This window comes from Durio zibethinus, chromosome 1 (genome assembly GCF_047325235.1).
Source record: "Durio zibethinus cultivar Kanyao isolate XHJ-2024 chromosome 1, ASM4732523v1, whole genome shotgun sequence".
Classification (NCBI taxonomy): domain Eukaryota; kingdom Viridiplantae; phylum Streptophyta; class Magnoliopsida; order Malvales; family Malvaceae; genus Durio; species Durio zibethinus.
In genome coordinates this window covers 31,004,496-31,022,781 of record NC_143162.1, presented here as the reverse complement: position 1 = coordinate 31,022,781, position 18,286 = coordinate 31,004,496, and the positions used below count along the sequence as shown (strand labels likewise).

Genomic DNA, 18,286 nt, shown 5'->3' with positions numbered 1-18,286 from the left:
AGAGAGGGGGGGTCAGGGGCTGTTCAGAGTTGCAGAGGAGAGGACGAAGGCTTGTGGAACCCAACATTATTACCCCCATTTACCCATTTTCTTTCTTTTTTCTTTTCTTTTCTTTCAATTTTCAGTTTTTATCTTTTTTGGAATAGCAGTAAATATTAATTGACTGTAATAAGTTTGCATTTGGCTAAAATAACAAAAAGTTCTTATATTTTATCATTTTATTTAAATAATTTTTATATTTTTATTGTATTTAGATAAATTTTTATTTTTTTAATTTATATTCAAAAATTTTTTATTTTTAATTTATATTAAATATATATTTAACCTGTAATTTGTGAGTTTTATTTTTATATTTTCATATAAAGCATGATTTCACTTTAAAATTATTAAGATATAAGCTATAGAATATTATTTCATATATCTTATAATTTTTATCTTTTATAAATGAAATTAAAATATTATTATATTATTTAATTTATAAATTATATTAAATATACTTTAATTGTATTATATTATTTAATTTATAAATTATTTTAATATAATTTAATTGGATACACGAATAATTTTTTAGAAAAGTTTTAAAACTTAGAATAAAGTGTGTATGAGATAATGTTCTTATATGATAGTATTTATAAAAAAAAATCTAAAATCTCAATTAATCTATCTAATCAATTATATAAATTTTCTTTATATAGTGTTTTTTATACATAGAAAATGGGCTAATACCATAATACCAATAATTTCGAAATTTAATCTAATTTATTTATATAATAATTTTTAAAAATTGATATTCAATATAAAGAAATAATATTAGTAAAGAATGTAAGAGATAATATTAGTAACTCTCATGAAAACTTTAAAAAAGAAACTATATTTTTTAATTAAAAATTGCAGAGTCCAACCACTTAATGCATCCTCAACCTAATATTACCAAAAGTAGTTAGATTCTTCATTGTAGAGCCCCATTGTAACTATCTTTTTCATATTCCTGACTAACTTCAAAAAGAAAAACCTTACTCTAATTTAATTAGCCATTAGGCAAAGACTCTAGAGCAAGTTCTGCTATTTTGGTGTGATTTTAATGCTGTGTGTGTTTGTAAGGTGAGAAAGATGTAGATTTGGTAGGCAGAATGTTAAAATGAGAGTTGTTGTTGGCAACGCCAGCAAAAGGCATGCTGCAATGAACAGATATAAATAACTAAGAGTCTGACCCAAGTTACCATCCTTACAAATAATTACTATATATTAACCATCTAATTCGATTTTTTTTTTAAATTTTTTGGTTTGTTTGGCATTAAATAATCACCATTTTTTTTGGCAATCATACCTACGTTAAACTATAATATCACAATTGCATGTGCAAATTAGTCGATCATCAAAAGCATAAAGTTTAAAAATGCTCAGGGGACATAAATGATTCAATTCTAATATATTTTTTTGATAAAAAAAATTTGATGGTAAATAAATTATTCAGTCTCTCAAATCAAGATAAGATGTATTGTATCTGATAACGTAAGACAGGTGATTGTAAGTCATACATTCAAAATAATCATAACAAGTGCCCACCAACCGAATTCAAATTCAATATATTTTCGTTAAGAAAGACGAATTTTAATCGATTAAATCAATCATTTATTAATTTCAATTCTAATATTATATATTAAAAAGATTGACAATGATATTGCACTTATCTCATACATTCATTTTATACACATTTTTTTATTTTAACAACTTAAGTGAAAAGTATTACATTTTTTAAATTATAATAAAATTTGAAAGCTTATCTGTGATGTGAAATGAATGTATATATTCTTTTTTTTTTTTAAAGATAGTTGCTTTATTTCGAAATATATGCTTGTTCATTATTTAAATGTGGATGCTTTTTGATTTAAAATTATAAAAAATTTCTTTCTTCTTTTAAATTTTACTTTTTATTCATAATTTGAATGAGATTTTTCTAACATTAAGATATTTAAGAGATTTATTACTACATGCTTAAAACTCTTTGCTATTTCCATAAATTGACTTTTTGTCTATAATAATAATTTTAAAATGTATTTCATTTTGTTTGATAAATGTTATGATTTAGGAACAAATACATGAATAAAATTGTAGTTTAAATGGGATGCATGTTGGTGAAACTTCTGATAATTATGAGTTTAAAAGAATTTAAACATGTAATATTTTTTTGGGTGAATTAAAATAAATAAGAGTTGGAGGTTAAAAGTAAATTAAAAATTTTTAAAAATTACACATGTAATTGTTGTGTAATATGTATTATCATAAAGAGCCATGATGGTTGATAATAACTTTTAGAAACAATTAAAAAAAAAGGATTAATTAACAACCAAAGTAAAAAAGTGAAATTAGAGGAAACAAAGCAATTTTGAGGGAAAATTTTAACCCAAATAGGAAAAGATTAAGAGCACAAGATTAGCAGTTGTATTCATGAAAAGGATGTGGATGAAAGATGCAAAGTAGTTGCTGTTAAGTAGGGGTTTGATGGAAACAACTTTAAGCAATTGGGGAACCCTAAAGCATAGATTCTTGATTCTTCCATCCAATTGAATTTTAATAATTTATTTTATTTGTATTTTTCTTTTGGAAATTTTCAGTAAATAGTTGGGCTGATTCTGGCCAACCGCTCGGGCTGTGGGGTCCACCATTGGCTAACCAACTTACCGCCAATAAACTAGACCCCACAGGCTACAGCCTGCTGTCCGCTGTCCGCCCCTCGCCATTTCCTAGGTTTTTTGGAGCCTCATTCTACAGGCCACTGTCCTACCATTCTTCTTAATTTTTCCCACTCTTTGCTTCTTTTTTTTTTTTCATATATTTAAGAATATAAATTTTTAATAAAGGCGTGGGGTTTGGTGATATTAAACAACATCTATATCTGTACGATATAATAAATGTAATCCCCAAATTGGACTGTTCATTAAAAGTTCAAGTTTGTATTAAGTGTTGCACAGTAATTTTGTTTTTTCAAAATTTTTTTAGTTAAATCCTTTTATTTCCAGCCCTCTCTTTTTATTTATTATCACTCAATGTAAGACAAAAATTACAAAAAAAAATTAAAAATTGAGAAAAAACAACTTGATCAGACAACAAATAGTTCTTAGTTTTTTGTCTTTAATTTTTTTTTTTCATAAAAAAAAAGCCGCTTTGTTTTGGGTAAAAAAAAATTTTCCCTTTTGCTAGCCCAATGCAAACTTCTCAATCCTGTCCTTTACCAAAATTTTGTCTCTTTTTATTTATTTATTTAGAAGAGTAATTCACTTTCAGTAAAAATAGAATCCAAAATGTAATGAGATTAACTAAAAAGAAAAAAAAATGTTGAAGGAAAGGGAAAATAATTATTAGCAATGACATTTGGTTAATTTAAATGCTTAATTGAATCACACATGTCTTTAATTGTAAAACTTGATTGGATTGAATTGAATAAGTTATAATACATAGATGGTAAGGTTGGCAATTAATTTGGTTTATGAATACTACTCATTGATTTTTTTATTATAAATTATATGAATCTAATTATTTATGAATTTAACTGTTAATGAACTTAATCATCCTTGAATTTATAGTATTCATAAACTTAGTTAATCGAGGATGAATACACTTTGTATGTAGTGTCATTTACATTTAATATTTTGAGTTTAAATTCATATATACTATTGAGTAGTAAAATAACCATAAATCGAACTTAAATTACATGAATCTAATTATTTAGAATTTAATCATTTATGAATATATGATATCCATGAACTTAATTAATCACGGATTAATATATTTAATGATTAATGTTATTTAAGTTTAACATATCTGTTAAATATTATAAATACATATGAATCAAATCCAAAAAATTATATTTTAGTTGTATTTTTTATGTTTCAATATGTTGTAAAAATATAAAGTATTTTTTCTATTGTTAGAAATTAAGATTTATTTTTTAGTTTATACATCAGTATGGTTCCATTTTAATGAATTTATTGATTTATTCACTTGAGATATTATTTTATAAATATTTATTATTTATTTATTATATTTAATAAAATTGTAACCTGAGCGAAGCCAAGTAATTTTCTAGTTAATAAAGATGTTAGTCTAATTTATTTTTATCTGAACAATTTAATTTGCATAATTATTCACGATTCTCCTTTTATACTAGTAGTATTTTCATTTTTCAAGCTCAACTGTACAATTAATCATATCCCCCCTTAAAATACACCGTGTTTATTTGTAGTCCACTTTATTTCATAAATTTAAGGCAGTAAAACATTTTTATTAATTGGAAATTTTGTGACGTTTAAGATTGACGGTTCAAATTATTTGGCCTAACAATTTCCTATAGTATTAAGATATGGTTGCATATATATATATATATTATTACATATGCACACTACAGGAGGATAATAGGCATTTGGTGGTGATTTTTTTTTATATTTAATGATGTTTATAAATATTATTAAATGATTTACGATATTTATAAAAAATATTGTCATATTTTTCAATGTAGGTATAATCGATATTTTTAGTAAATTTTTTATAAACTCTGCCGTTAAATTTAGCGGCACTTCTAATGAAAAACATTATTTAATAATCAAATTTAATAGCATTTGTATATGAAAATATTATTAAATTTAATGATATTTATAACAAAAAAATACTGTTAAATTTGATCAATTAGTGATTTTTTTTACTATAAATATCGTTAAATTAATAAATTTTTTTTAATTTTTTCAATAATTACTATTATAATTAAATAAAAAAGTATTGAAATAAATAAGATGAATTAAAATTTATAATATTTAAATATATAAATTTTTTACTATATGCATATAATCATAAAATTTAATACAATAACGTTTAATAGCAGTAATACAATAATATTTTTTATGTATGTGACAAATTTTAAAAGCATACACGAAACATGTCTCAAATTGTAAATTTAATCCAAATTATATGCATGATACTGACTTAGAGATAACAAAATAATTTATATCAAGTTTCATCCACTTTGAATAATAATTTTTTTACTTGAAAATTAAAGCTGGGATAGGTCAAACAGATTTGTTCACGGACTGAACTACTTACTTAGCCAACGAGCTTAGTGCAATCTAAATTGAGTTGAACAAAGTATTTAAGCTCGAGCCCTTTTTAATCCAGATTATTATTTAATCAATAAAATGGTTTTTATTTAATTTTAATTCTAAATATATTGAAACTATTAAACTATTAACATTTTAATATATATATATATATTTAAAAATTCAGGCCTAACCAACCAAACTCCTGACAAGATATTTAGATGACCTATCAACCTGATGCACCGTCTAAAGACAAGTTTTTTATAGAAAATAATTAAATAATTTCAAGGACGGTGTTAGAATATGTAAAAATAATTAATTTTATTATTTATTTAATTTTAAAAATAATAAAATAATATATTTATATATAATTATGACATAACTTATATTAATTTTGTGTACGAAAATTATGCTAAACTAAGACCGAACTAAAAGTATGCGATTATACTTCCTCATTTTCATTTTATTTGTTCCTGTTTGATTTTTTTTCAAATTAAATTTAATTTCTTAGACACAAAATTCGAAAATTTTAGAACTTAAAATTTATATAATTATTAAAGTCAAGTCTTTTGATGAAAATTTAATAAAAAAACAAACATAATATAGAAAAGGAAAGAAAGTATATATATATTTTTATCGAAATCAAGTGCAAAAAAAAATAACATATGTCGGCCAATATGAAACTATTAAAGAATCGAACGGGAAACCAAAAAAAAACGGCCCCCAGTTGTTATCATTGAAAAAACCAGCAGAGCTTTTCTTGTAATGTGGGGCGGAGGGCCCTACTTTTGACTCAATTTCTCGGAAGAAATGGTCAGACTAAGAAGTTGTGATCAATTGCTTGAATCCGTTACTTTTGCCTACTTCCAGTTCAAACCATTTGACACAGACAGGGACGGCGTCAACATATTTTTTTCAATGGGCCAAACTGAACATTGTTAATGTTCAAAAACAAAAAAAAAAGATTTATTACGGCTTCCAGAGATGTGTCGGTCCAATTGCATCTTTTAAAATATGATTTCTTTGATTTGTTTATGATAATTTATAAATATAATTAAAATTTAAACTAATAAAATATATTGATAATATAACATTCAATCATATTAAAAAGTTTGAAAGGTATCCAAGTGTATATTAAATTTCTTTTTTTTTTAAATGGACTATTGTTAAAATGGATAAGGTCCAAACAAACAGAAAGTGCATACGGTAGTGCCCAAACATATTTTTGAACCATTGAAATTGAATTGGTGAGATTTTGAGTTAATTTAGTATTAAAATTGAAAATGACTTTTACATTTAAAATTTATCTTTACTTTTTATTTAAAAGTAAAATATAAAGAGGTGTTTTTGCTATTCAACGCTAATTTTTATTATTTTATATATTTTTAATATATTTTAATCCATTATGATATTTTTAAAAATAATATTAAATAATTAAAATCTTTAAAATATATATTTTTTAACGAAAAACTAAATTAATTAAATTTAAATCTAAGCAAATAGTTTTCGCTATAGATTTCACAAAATTTTTTCTCCAAAGGGGGGCAGTCACCTACGAAGGTCAATGCCCACTAAATCACGTGCTTTGAAAATTGCCTATGAACCCCAAACTACCAATTTGAAAACCTAAGACATCCAAATCTCGTTTAGCTAATCTAAACGGAAATGGGTCTACATCCACAACCAAACAAAATTTCTAGAATCACATTAACTATACCATAAAACACGTGATGAATCCCCAAAAATTTTGTCTTGTAATGAAATAGTGGCCTCTATTTTCAACACAAACACGCGTAAAACTAAGCTTGTTTTTTTTAAATTTTTTCTTGTGAAAAAGATGGTTTTTTTGGAGAATCTAAAAATTTTGATGGGTCCTATGTCCTACCCTAAAGATAAAAGAGTTTTTTTTTTTTTTTTTTTGTGGCTTACTTGGTAATTAAGGGAACAAAGAACATTGGGTTACCACTTATCCTTTCTCCACCATTTCGTCAACTCAAAAATTTTCTAATGTAGAATCATGGGGTTTGGTCAATTTAAAGTATTTTGAAGATAAGATGAACTTTTACTTGAACTTTCTTGCAATTCCTTTTAGAGACATTTCAATGGGAGTTCTCAAATTAATCTAGGACACCTAACCTTTGTTTGTGCTCAAAGATTTATTTTATTGATCATAAAGTTTTTCTTTTTTGTATTAGGTCAAGGAAAACAAAAAAAATTTATCAAATTAAAGAGAAAAAATAGAAACATTTTTATATCCTAATTACATTCAATTTCAATAATCTTTATCATGAGTTATGTTCATATGAATTACCTTAAATATCCATTTTAATATAACTTTTTTTAATATTACTTTGATTATTTACTCAATTAAAATGATGTTATTGTAATTAAATTTTAAGTTTTTGTGGTTTTATATTTAAATTATGATTTTTCATTTATTATTAATTAATTTTTGTTAGAGATTTAATATGATATTTAAATTTAAATTTTATTTTATGTTTTTTATTTTATGCTTCTTTTTTTTTTATAATTTATCACATGATAGTTAGGTCTTGAAGTATGCTATAATTATGTTATCCAACATTTATTAAATTTTGAACTTCTTATGATCTTATTTCATATTGGATCCATCCGTCTAATGTTGATTTTAGATTTTTGCGCTTAATTTAAGAAAAAAGCAGAACAACGTTTTTAGAAAAATGTAATCAATTAGCCCCTAGTGTTGCTTAATGATAGTCTTTTTCATATGGATTACAGCTGGTCCATACAAAAAGATTAGGTTTTAAATTGCTAAATCTTATCTTATCAGTAGAGGCTCTAATTGAACCTGACACTTCAAATCATTAATATAGAGAATAAAGGGAATTGGTATTCAAACAGTATAGCCTAATTCTCCCATTATTTTTGTTGCCTTTTTCTTCTTTTCTTAACAAATTTACCAATTCCAACATGAATTGGAATTCAAAACTTTAATATGGAATATCAATTTGGAAACTTGAGCAACAGTTTAAATTTGATGCAAGTCTAAGATAATAGTTGTTTATTTCCATGAAGTTACAGTCAGCAAAATGGAAAATTGAACCATGAGAAATGGTAATGAAATCCATTTTGATCAACCTTCCTCCCATTCTAGAACAAACTTAACTTTCCAAAGTCCAACTTTCCCCATTGAAACTAACAGGAGAGGCAAAAACTGAGAATGAGGCCCAGAGAAAAGTAATAAAAATAAACAAAAAAATAAAGAAGGTAAGGGATGATCAGCTCCCCAATTATTATATATATAAGCTTTTCCCTTAGAAAAGATGAAAAAGGATAAAGGTCCCCAATAATTTATGGCTGTAGACAAGTTTAAAAGGGTTGTAGAAATGATGGTTTTCCATGAGAGTTAATTATTAACTGAACAGCACATGTGCTGCCAAAATGGGGGCAGAGTAATGATCGTTTTTTTTTTTTTTTAATTACATTGTTCAATCCAGGTAGAGGAGAAAATTTTGAATGGACATTTTTGTCTGGTCGAAACTCAAAAACAACATGCTTTTTTTTTTTTTTTGCAAAATGAAAAAGACACTTTCTAGGGATTCCGATAATTGAAACTGGGATGGGTGTTATTGGCCTGTTGGGTGGTCTTAAATTTGCAAATTGTTGAAGTTGTGGACTCCTTGGAATCCTTTTTCTTTTTTGTCCTTGAATGACATTATTCCATTTTTACAACTTGGATTTTTTGTTTACATGAAAGCTTATTAAACTTGGGTTGCACTTCTAATTCTATAAAACCTGCCCTCATCATTCAAAGATTCGAACCTGAGATTTTTGGAGTTGAAAAACATGAAAGTGACCCCATGAGCATATTGTTTTTGGATTTAACTCATACAATCTTTGCCATTAATGCATTGAAATGTTCACTTAACATACAGGCAGCTTTTTTCATACCAAATTCAACCAACGCACCTTGTACTATAAAGGCGCCAAAGTCTACTTCAAGGCCATATCACACCATCTTCAAACTCACGTTTCATGTCTTGTTGATGAATAACAGTTTGCTTATTCTTGGAACTGGGCTTTTGGCCTACATGAGATTTTTTTCCTCCGAAAACCTTAAACAAGAAATTGACTTGAAAATATTAACCTTCCATCCTTTTCCAACCCAAAAAGGGATTCATGGGAGAATGATTTACTCGGTTGAATTCTCTTTCCAGGGGAAAAGCCATAGGTAGCTCATGATTCATGAACTAATTTCAACACGTGAAAAGTAATAACTAAATGAGTAAAAGGAGTCTAAGTATTTGATCCAACGGCCTCAAAACCAGTTGCCTATATAAACATTGACTAAGCGACGATGTAGCATGAGACACCATATACTTGTAGTCTGAATCAAATTCACAACTATTAACCATAAGAGCAAAAAGGAAAGCAAAATGTAACATACTGCTTCTATAATGAGAGCTCAAACACCGAGTTAATAATCAATAATTACCAAGAAAAGATGCCAAAATGGCCAAAGCACCAATAATAATCATTATATTGAAAAGTAGTTGGTTTGATAGAGGCTTATCGGTGCTTCCGCCAAATGCTTCATATTCTGCTTGAATCTTCTGCTTCACAGAATCTGAGAGCGCTCTGCAATTCAAAACACTTAGTTGAATTTTATTCTTTCCGCTTCATTTTAGACTTCCAAGTTTAAAATGCGAGGTTGTATTTATTAAGCCACGGCACAACAAAAACAAGAAAATTGATTTTTTTAATCCTGCAATAAATCATGGAAAAAAGACAAGATGAACAGTTTGCACATGTATAATCTCCTTCGGAAGAATTCTTGCAAAGAAATGGAATGAATTTTATAAATCACCAGTTATAAAGAAAATGATATAAGTTATTCATGGTTACAACCTTTTCTGTGGAGTACTTGGCAGCCGCAAACTTCTAAGGTGCAGCTTGTGTGGGACCATCATCTAACACAATACCCTGATCATCAAATTTAGCAAATCAATATTCAGGTCCTTAAAGAAACTTTCTTATATTATTCTTATAATCTCACTTAATAACAGAAATTTTTTTTAGAAATTTATATAAAAGAAACATAAAAGTTGCATGCCTATCTCTATAAATGCAACTATAAAGCTACATCAGAAACCAAAAGATAAAAGCAACTTCATGAAACTAAACTTGGGAATTACTAGTCAAACCAAAAAATTGAAGCTTTTAAGTTCCATAAACATGAGCAATTTAGAATATTTCAACAACATTAGAATTTGAACAGAAAAGAACCCTATCACTTTTCTTTTGCTTCTGCTACTGTATCATTGATCCATCCAGAGATGAGAAAAATTCTTCTCGGAATCTAATATTCATGAAAAACTTAGGTATGTTTAACAAGCAACTCTGTTAATGAGAATCTTCCCAAATGTAAAAAAACAACACCATTTTAATAAAGAGAAAAGTGGGGTTAATAGTTAAGAAATTTTTACTAATTAAACTTTTCTTATTCATGAAAACAATAAAAGTGCAACCATCCATCACATACAAACCTCTGGAGGGTCAAATTTGGCCCCAAGGTTGCTAAGTTTGGCATGGGCCTCTGCATAATCCTTGAAGAATGTCTCTTGATCTTCAGCATATTTCTCAGCATACACCTGCAAATAGAGTAATGCTTAGCCAAAACTGAGATTATATTTTCTTACTGGCTTAAATTGAACTTAATTTATTTACCATGAAAGACGGATCTTCAAAAAGAACAGCATCAGTTGGCAACACAAGCAGATCTTCATCTCTTTTTGCTTTAATGTCCTGTATGGATAAAAGAGAATCAGACACTTTTACATCTTCTTTTACTTGAGAAGAGAAATTGATTTCAATTTCAAACCTTGAAGTATGAATTGTCAAACTTCAACCATTGTACCGTCCAGGACTGTCCACCTGGTGCTCCTGGTCCATGTTTCTGTCATTCAAGAAAGAAAATCCAATTTAAATCCTTAATCACTGTTAGTGGTATGACCATAGCTACTAGAACCACCACCATTCATTTTCTACTCGAGGAAACAGATCTTTCTGGTAATTATGAAGACATTAATGATACCACTGGCACAGCAACCACGAACAAGTAGTTTACTAAAATTCAACAAAACATGAAATAAAAACACCTGACAATAAATTATATTCAGGAAAACAAATGAATATGCTTTATGGAAGATATTGACAAAAAGAACTAGAGATAACAATTTGCAAGTTTTAACAGTGTAACTCAGGCTCGCATGTTGCATCTTAAGGTAATACCCCATAAGTAAAATGGGATAACGATACGATGATATGCCCAAATTCATTCTGTTTGGAGCACTTTTAGCCACTGATTTTTAATTCTTCTTAGGTTTCAGTGTAATGATCAGCTTTGAAAGTAAGTTCAAATTTCTTTCTCCTGGCTCACCTTTAGAAAGTCCATTAGTGGATGGCAAGCAAAAACTTCAAAATAAATTTTTAAGGGTAATCTTAGAGGAAAGAACAGCCATGATAGCCATATGGTTAAGCATGAAAGACAACCAAGATAGCATAAGTAGAAGTTGTTGATATTGGCCACACTAACCTAATACAGGTCCATTGGAAACAGGACAGCTTAAACCTAAAAGGAACAAGTTGGGGGTTTCTTTCACATAGTTTCTTTTCTCATGAACGATTGCTCTCATGTATTCATTACTGATCACATGCATTGATAGGTATCCCATCAAGAACTTCAAGAGGTTGATAGGCCAAGTAAGCAGCTCTTTAGAGGTGATCCCCTTGTGTTTATCCTATTGATACCAAGTGCATCCAGCATAGGCGGAGTGCTTCTCCGAGGAACAGTAATTTGCTAAATAAATGGCATTTTGTATCTTCTATGGTAAGTATAACAGACTATAATGCTATGCATTTGCTACAAAAGCTCTAGCCTCAATCAAGAGTTGGATATGACAAATATCAAACTTAAGTTACTCAGACAAACAGATTTTTCCTATTTGTATCAAAACAGGCTGCTTAAATACCGTGAACTTGGTTTCTGGTTTACCCCAACCGCTACGTTCTGGTCTGGACCTCCCAAGTGTATGTGCACCAGATAATGCAACTATTTCCTACATATCAAAGGCAGATGATTAATATCATTTTGTACCATGATAAAGGCAATTACCAAGGATATTGTATGTTTACCTTGTCATTTAATCCCATTCGGTAAAAAACCTCTCGTAGATGTTCAGCAGGTGAAGGGGGTCCAGCAGCTAAGCAACAGTGAAATGCTATACAAGTTAGTGGTCTCTAAACATAAGTAGAAGCCAATATATCATTACCTTTGAGGGAAAAAGGAGGCAAACAAACCCAAATTCCATGGAGATAGGCTAATAGATCTAAGTTCTAAACAACCTAAAACTATGAAATCTGACAATGTAAGGCATCTAATAATCAACAGCTGACAATTAGCTACGTACTTCAGAACCACCAAATTTTGAGAAAGATAAGAATTTAAAAGCTCATTATTTACAAAAGTCTGCAACATAAAATTGTATTAATACTATTCTAGGTGAATAAGTGACCAAATGCCATATAATGGCAGATAAAACAATGTCAACCTGTTTTTGTTTAAGAAACTAGAATTACTCTTTTGAAAATCCTAAAGATCCCAATATTCTTATTTAATCTATAACAGTGCCGCTTGAAGTATATGCTCTATTTGTTGATTATAGAACGCCTAGGGGTACCTTTTTTTTTTTTTTTTTTTGACAGAAATGCAATGAACTGCCCAGAAATCAAGAATTAGATGGACTAAAATATGACATGCTCAATACATGGTCTAACCATTCAAGGAGCAGCATCCCAGCTCCATCCATGGAATAGGTGCCTCCCGTTTCCAGTTACATTTCTTAATTTAGGAAATCAGACGCACCACAATCTTCCCACAAGTCACATTAACAAGAACAAATCATGCACCAATATAACATTCACTTACCAGGTAGCCTGCCCTCTTCAGGACACTCACTAGGACCAGAGACGTCCACTCTTCCATATTTCATGGGAATTTTGGGTCCCCCAGCCTCCTGAAATTTTAATTTCATTCTCAGCACAACAACAATAATCAATCAATGCAGAAATATTCATCGAAGAGTAATAGAAAGGATAACCTCAATAGCAGTAGCACTAGCCAACTGGAACAAATCTGCATAAGTAACACCAGAGTACTTGTCCTTGACAGGTTGAATAAGATTCAATGCATTCACAAGACCTGAAAGCAAACTTATGACACAACAGTGCTACCAAGTACCAACTAAGCTGATTACATTTTATAAGTAGAAAAGAATATGTTACCAGCATTGGCTGCATGTTTCAGCTCAACTTCGAACCTAAGACTTCCATTCGCTCCACCCCTTTGTGGCCATTCCTCAATGTTCTTGTTGTAGGTACCAGCGTCGTGCCATCCTAGACGAACCTGTTGTGCATACATCAAATTAAACTTGTTTTTTGTTTTTTCTCAAGTCCAGAAAAAAACTATTTTCTGTCGTTTGGTAGGAATAAAATAGGAAGAGAAAGAGGAAAATGGGTGAAATTTGTTAAAGGAAAACACTGCTTTAACAAATATTAAGACGATTTTACCCTCAACAAAAACTGAGGTTCAAATATGAAATACTAGTAAATCTCAGTAAAATCAAATATTTATTCAGAACAAACCAGGAATATTATCATTTTTCTTTTTTTGCTGAAAGTTCAAAGAAGATTTACTCAACATGAAACAAAGTGAAGCAATAGGGCCAAAAAAAAAAGGTTTAATACCAGGATAGGATGGCAGAACTTAGATTTCAGAAGCTCCTTGATATCTTCTCTAGCACTCTTCAACTGATCAGGATCCGAAGCTGCGCATTTTGGACTTGCTACAGTGCTGAATCCTCCGCTATTCGACACATTAACAGCCGATCTCTATTTTATCAATAAAACAAAATTAATTAAAAAAAAGTAGTAAATTTTATATCAAAAAAGAGAAAAAGAAAGAAAAAAGAGGAACCTGGTAGCGAGAGAAATAAGAAGAGCGAGGAGAGAATGCGAGGGATTTGAGAGAGGAAGAGAAAGAAAGGAGAGAAGGAGAAGAGGAGCGGAGAGAGAGCCGAGCAGTGGAGGAAGAGGAAGAAGAAGCGAAGATTCTAGAGGAGGCGGCGGCGCTTAGAGATAAAGCCATTGGCTTGGGCTGTGATAGAGATTGTGAAGGGGGAGTAGGAGCAGGAGCGTTTAGTAATAGTGTCAGCCGTGATACTTGCTCTGCCATTAGGCTCTCTGTCTCCAATATTTTTGGGCCAATCCAATGGCAAACACACGCCTACTAAAAGTTTTATTGGAAATGCTTTAGGTCTTGGCCCTGTCATACGTCTAACAGCGACATTATTTGAATTGGAATTGGAACGGACTAGATCACACTTGTAACCAATAGGTAATTGACAGTAGCAAAATTGCATTTGACAATCAATTTTTTTTTTTTTTGGTCTTTTACACATTGTATCGTTAGTGGTGTTTGGTGAGATTTATTCATTATTTTATATATACAAATATACACATATATATGACAAAATAAATTAGTGTATAGTAATCAGATTATTATTAATATTTTTTAATGAGTTTTATAATTAAAAATAAAAAAATTATTTTAAATTAAATTTATTAAATATTATCTCTTAAAAATAATATAAATTAAATGAATTGTTGTTGACAACCCATTAGATATCATATCCAATATACAAATCAAATGTTATTTAAAATTTGAATCAAATGACTTTCAACAACCCAATCAATCTAATATATGATTCCGTTCACACCCTACAGTACTTTCCTACTCCAACTTCTAGGAAAATTACACAAGGTCGCCTATGAATTGGGCTGATAGGAATCAACTATGTCAATGAGAAATTATTTGATATGTTAATAGTAAATTTTTTTTAATTTTATAAGTAAAATTAAGATGATGATAAATATTTTTTATATTTTTAAAAAAATTAATTTTAAAAAATAAAATATGTGTCAAAGTTAAAAAATTTTACTATAAGTATATTTGATAATTTGTTTTGATATATAATTTTGAAAGATCAACTAATAATAAATAATATATTTTATTTTTTAAGGTGTATTTTATCATATTTATAAATATATATAGATATATGCAAACTACAAATTAATAAAAATATGATAAATTCTTAAAATTATAAAACAAAAGTATTATTATGACAACATTATACTTTTAACAATAAGATGAATTACAATTAACCATTAAATTATTAATTACACAATCTATCAATGAATTATAGAAAATTGTTTATTTTTTTGACAATATGAAATTAAAATAAAAAAATATAGATAAATCAATATATTTAAACATTTTATAAAAAAATTAAATATTTTTTCAAAAGAATGAAGATAAAATTTTGAAATTAGAAGTTTGGTGTTTTCTATTTTTTGTAAAATAATTCTAATATGATTTTTTTTTATTGAAAAAAGAATACAATAACATGTGATAGAGATTTAAAGTAAAAATAAAAGTAAAAAAATATATGAAAAAAATAGTTGTAGTATGTTAAATCTCCCCTTTTTCTTCTTTAAATTTCCAAAACTTTGACCTATCGTACAAAAAAAAAAAAGATAAACACATTTGGTACTTAGTTGATAACTTGAATCTTGTTCAGAAAATTGAAAAATTAATTTAATTTTTATTAAGTTCATTTAATTGTAATTTAAAATTTGTGTCAAATATCTTGATTTAAAAATTTATAAATAATAATAATTGGATATGATAAATAAAAAAATATCAAAATGATTTAAACATTTTTAAATTACAATACACAAAATTAATTTATAAAACATAAAAAATAATAAAATTAATATTTTTAATTTACATGAGATTGGGGTTTCGAAATTTTGGGAGGCCAAGCCCTTCAGGCCACCTATACCAACCGTCCCTCGACTAAGGGCAACGTTTGCTGTGTATATATAGGAAAAGAATGGCTTACCTTTGATTTAGGACACGAAACCTTTATTTTGAAAAGGCCCATTTCAAAGCCGCTGAACTAATATACAAAAGCCAATCATTTGTGGGAATATGAGAGAATTGAGGGGTGGCTGCCACCAGCAGGTACTGCTGTTTATAGATTCGATCAGCCTGAATTTAAGCATGATATCTGTTCAAGTTTTGTCTAATTTGATAATTCGGACTTCAAATTTTACTTAAATCCGTTTAGATTTGTAAATATATAGTCTAAATCTATGTAGATTATTTTTCTTAAAAAATTAAATAATAAAATAATTATTTTTATTTATACTTTAATGATTTCATTTTGTTCGATATGTTTTAAAATATAAAAATTTAACATAACTTTTAATATTTTACTGTGTAATAATATATTTTTATATGATATAATTACATAAAATATAAAAATAATAAATTATATAATTAAAATCGAATTGAGTTAAGTTAGGTTGGATCATAAATGTTGGATCTAATTTTTTTTAAATGTGCCAATTTTTTTTGTCCAAATCCAATTTCTAGGCTTTATATTTTTCTCAAATTCTCAGAAATATTGGACCAACCTTTAAAATTGGATGAGTCATTCCTCTTTTGGAAGATCTAATATGTTTTTGAATGAAAAAAGAATCAAAATCTATAAAAAAATTTAGCTTTAAAAGGCTTAGAATCCAGATTAGTTATATTATTGTGTAAGGGTTTTGGAAGGATACATTCTAGTAGTATCACATTTCACCCCTTACGTTCCCTTTGTTCCTTTTTAACAATTAGCAATGATATGTAAAACAAATTCTGGACTCCTACAGAAACTAGACACATTCATCAACAAGAATCCCGTAAAATAGTAACAGCAGCGGCTCGTTGTTCTTCTGGAAGCTCTTTTGGAAAGTTAATCAGGAACAAAACTTTCAAGTTTCCTCTGCTTCCCTGTTCTTTTGTGCTTGGCATACCGTGGCCCGGGATTATCCTTTGGTAGCCAGGGTGAACGATTTCATCTAATTTCAATTTCATCTTCTCCCCACCCAGTAAAGGGATGGGAAGGCTGCCACCCGTCAGAGCTTTTACTAGAGGAATTTCTATTGTCAGCTCCAAATCATCATCATCTCTTCTAAACAAGTTATGTCGTTTCTCAGCAATCATAAAAGTTACATCAGCTGCATAAGATCCTGGTCTCTCATTTCCCATTCCTTCAAACGTAATCTTTGTTCCTTTCTTCCATCCTGGCTTCACTTTTATAGATAGAATCTCCTCCTCTTGAGCTATTTGCCTGCCAATATAACAAACATCATTTCAGGTTTTAGCAGACATTGCAACTCTGAAATCACAGAGAATATCAAGAGATTAATGTTTATGATTACGAACCCGGATTCTGTGAGAACGTCTCTTGTGATCTTTATCTTCTTCATACACCCATAGCATAACTCTTCAAGTGTGCATTCGAGTTGTCTCTCAATAGGTGGAGGTTTCACCATCCCTGTTGAGTTTGAAAACATGATTGGATTACCATTATTCCAGCGGCTTGAGCTTCTTGACAGGGTCTCGGGATAGCCATTTCTATCTGTGCTTCTTAGGCTTCCATTCCTACATACAAAGGAAGGCCTTGGGCTGGGGCTAGGGCTCCTCTTGCTTGGAGTTGAAATGGAAGAAGGGACGGAAGAAAAGAAAGTGTCCATGCTTCGATTATTGAAACAACCTTCAGAACTCGTAGGAATATCCCCTCGCAATCCATCTTCATTGTATCTATAGCTGCGAACTCGATACATGTTTCCTTTATCTTGATTCTCGTTTCCGGGGCCCTAGATATCATGAAAATCCTCTCACGTTTCCAAGCCAAATGATATTTTTTTTTTTTTGGACGTAGTAACATCATTGACTAAAGACAATTTCAAAATATTTGGCGTTAATGTTGCAGGCACGGAAATAAATTAGACATACCTGGCAAGGTTCCTCGACGGTTTGGGGTTCAAAATGAACTTCGTTTGAGGAGGATTTCTTATGACGACGCCATGCTCGTAATGTAAACAAAGATGTGTAAAGTTTAGTAAGGTCTCGAAGGCTGAAACCTTTCTTCTTTTGGTTAGAACTGGAGACACATTGTTGGTTCAAATGATCTACCATGAGAAAGAAAGGGCGGAAGCAAGAAGGAATAGACGAAGAACAAGAAGAGGGAGGAGGACATAGACTTACC

General features: G+C 29.1%; 2 protein-coding genes across 4 annotated transcripts; both read right to left on the bottom strand.

Annotated features, from left to right (window-relative positions):
- Window positions 1–9,369: 9,369 nt before the first annotated feature.
- On the bottom strand, window positions 9,370–14,445 carry LOC111312285 (putative L-ascorbate peroxidase 6, chloroplastic/mitochondrial). 3 transcript variants are annotated; one of them, XM_022912424.2, is made up of 12 exons: window positions 14,101–14,445; window positions 13,872–14,015; window positions 13,410–13,530; window positions 13,226–13,326; window positions 13,054–13,141; window positions 12,261–12,328; window positions 12,098–12,184; window positions 10,948–11,022; window positions 10,794–10,871; window positions 10,613–10,717; window positions 9,975–10,049; window positions 9,370–9,831 (listed from the first exon to the last, which is right to left on the bottom strand). In XM_022912424.2, exons 1-11 carry the CDS (start codon window positions 14,356–14,358, stop codon window positions 10,008–10,010), a joined length of 1,167 nt encoding a protein of 388 aa, XP_022768159.2. In that variant the 5' UTR covers window positions 14,359–14,445; the 3' UTR covers window positions 9,370–9,831; window positions 9,975–10,007. The 3 variants fall into 3 exon arrangements, with proteins under 3 accessions (XP_022768159.2, XP_022768161.2, XP_022768162.2); XM_022912426.2 differs by having other exon boundaries at window positions 9,370–9,704; XM_022912427.2 differs by lacking the exon at window positions 9,370–9,831 and having other exon boundaries at window positions 9,974–10,049; window positions 14,101–14,428.
- A 2,304-nt stretch (window positions 14,446–16,749) lies between these two features.
- Window positions 16,750–18,286, bottom strand: LOC111311229 (uncharacterized). The gene is made up of 3 exons (XM_089764601.1): window positions 18,034–18,286; window positions 17,461–17,894; window positions 16,750–17,365 (listed from the first exon to the last, which is right to left on the bottom strand). The coding sequence occupies exons 1-3, from the start codon at window positions 18,214–18,216 to the stop codon at window positions 16,921–16,923; spliced, it is 1,062 nt and encodes a 353-aa protein (XP_089620727.1). The 5' UTR covers window positions 18,217–18,286; the 3' UTR covers window positions 16,750–16,920.

Bases quoted from the DNA above. Each gene is read 5' to 3' on its own strand.
- LOC111312285 (XM_022912424.2), bottom strand. From the start codon at position 14,358: ATGGCAGAGCAAGTATCACGGCTGACACTATTACTAAACGCTCCTGCT. The intron at 13,327-13,409 runs GTAACATATTCT...GTTTGCTTTCAG, and splicing joins GAAACATGCAGCCAATGCTG to GTCTTGTGAATGCATTGAAT. The intron at 12,185-12,260 runs GTAAACATACAA...TTTGATATGTAG, and splicing joins GAATGGGATTAAATGACAAG to GAAATAGTTGCATTATCTGG.
- LOC111311229 (XM_089764601.1), bottom strand. From the start codon at position 18,216: ATGGTAGATCATTTGAACCAACAATGTGTCTCCAGTTCTAACCAAAAG. The intron at 17,895-18,033 runs GTATGTCTAATT...CATGATATCTAG, and splicing joins CCGTCGAGGAACCTTGCCAG to GGCCCCGGAAACGAGAATCA. The intron at 17,366-17,460 runs GTTCGTAATCAT...TTATATTGGCAG, and splicing joins GACGTTCTCACAGAATCCGG to GCAAATAGCTCAAGAGGAGG.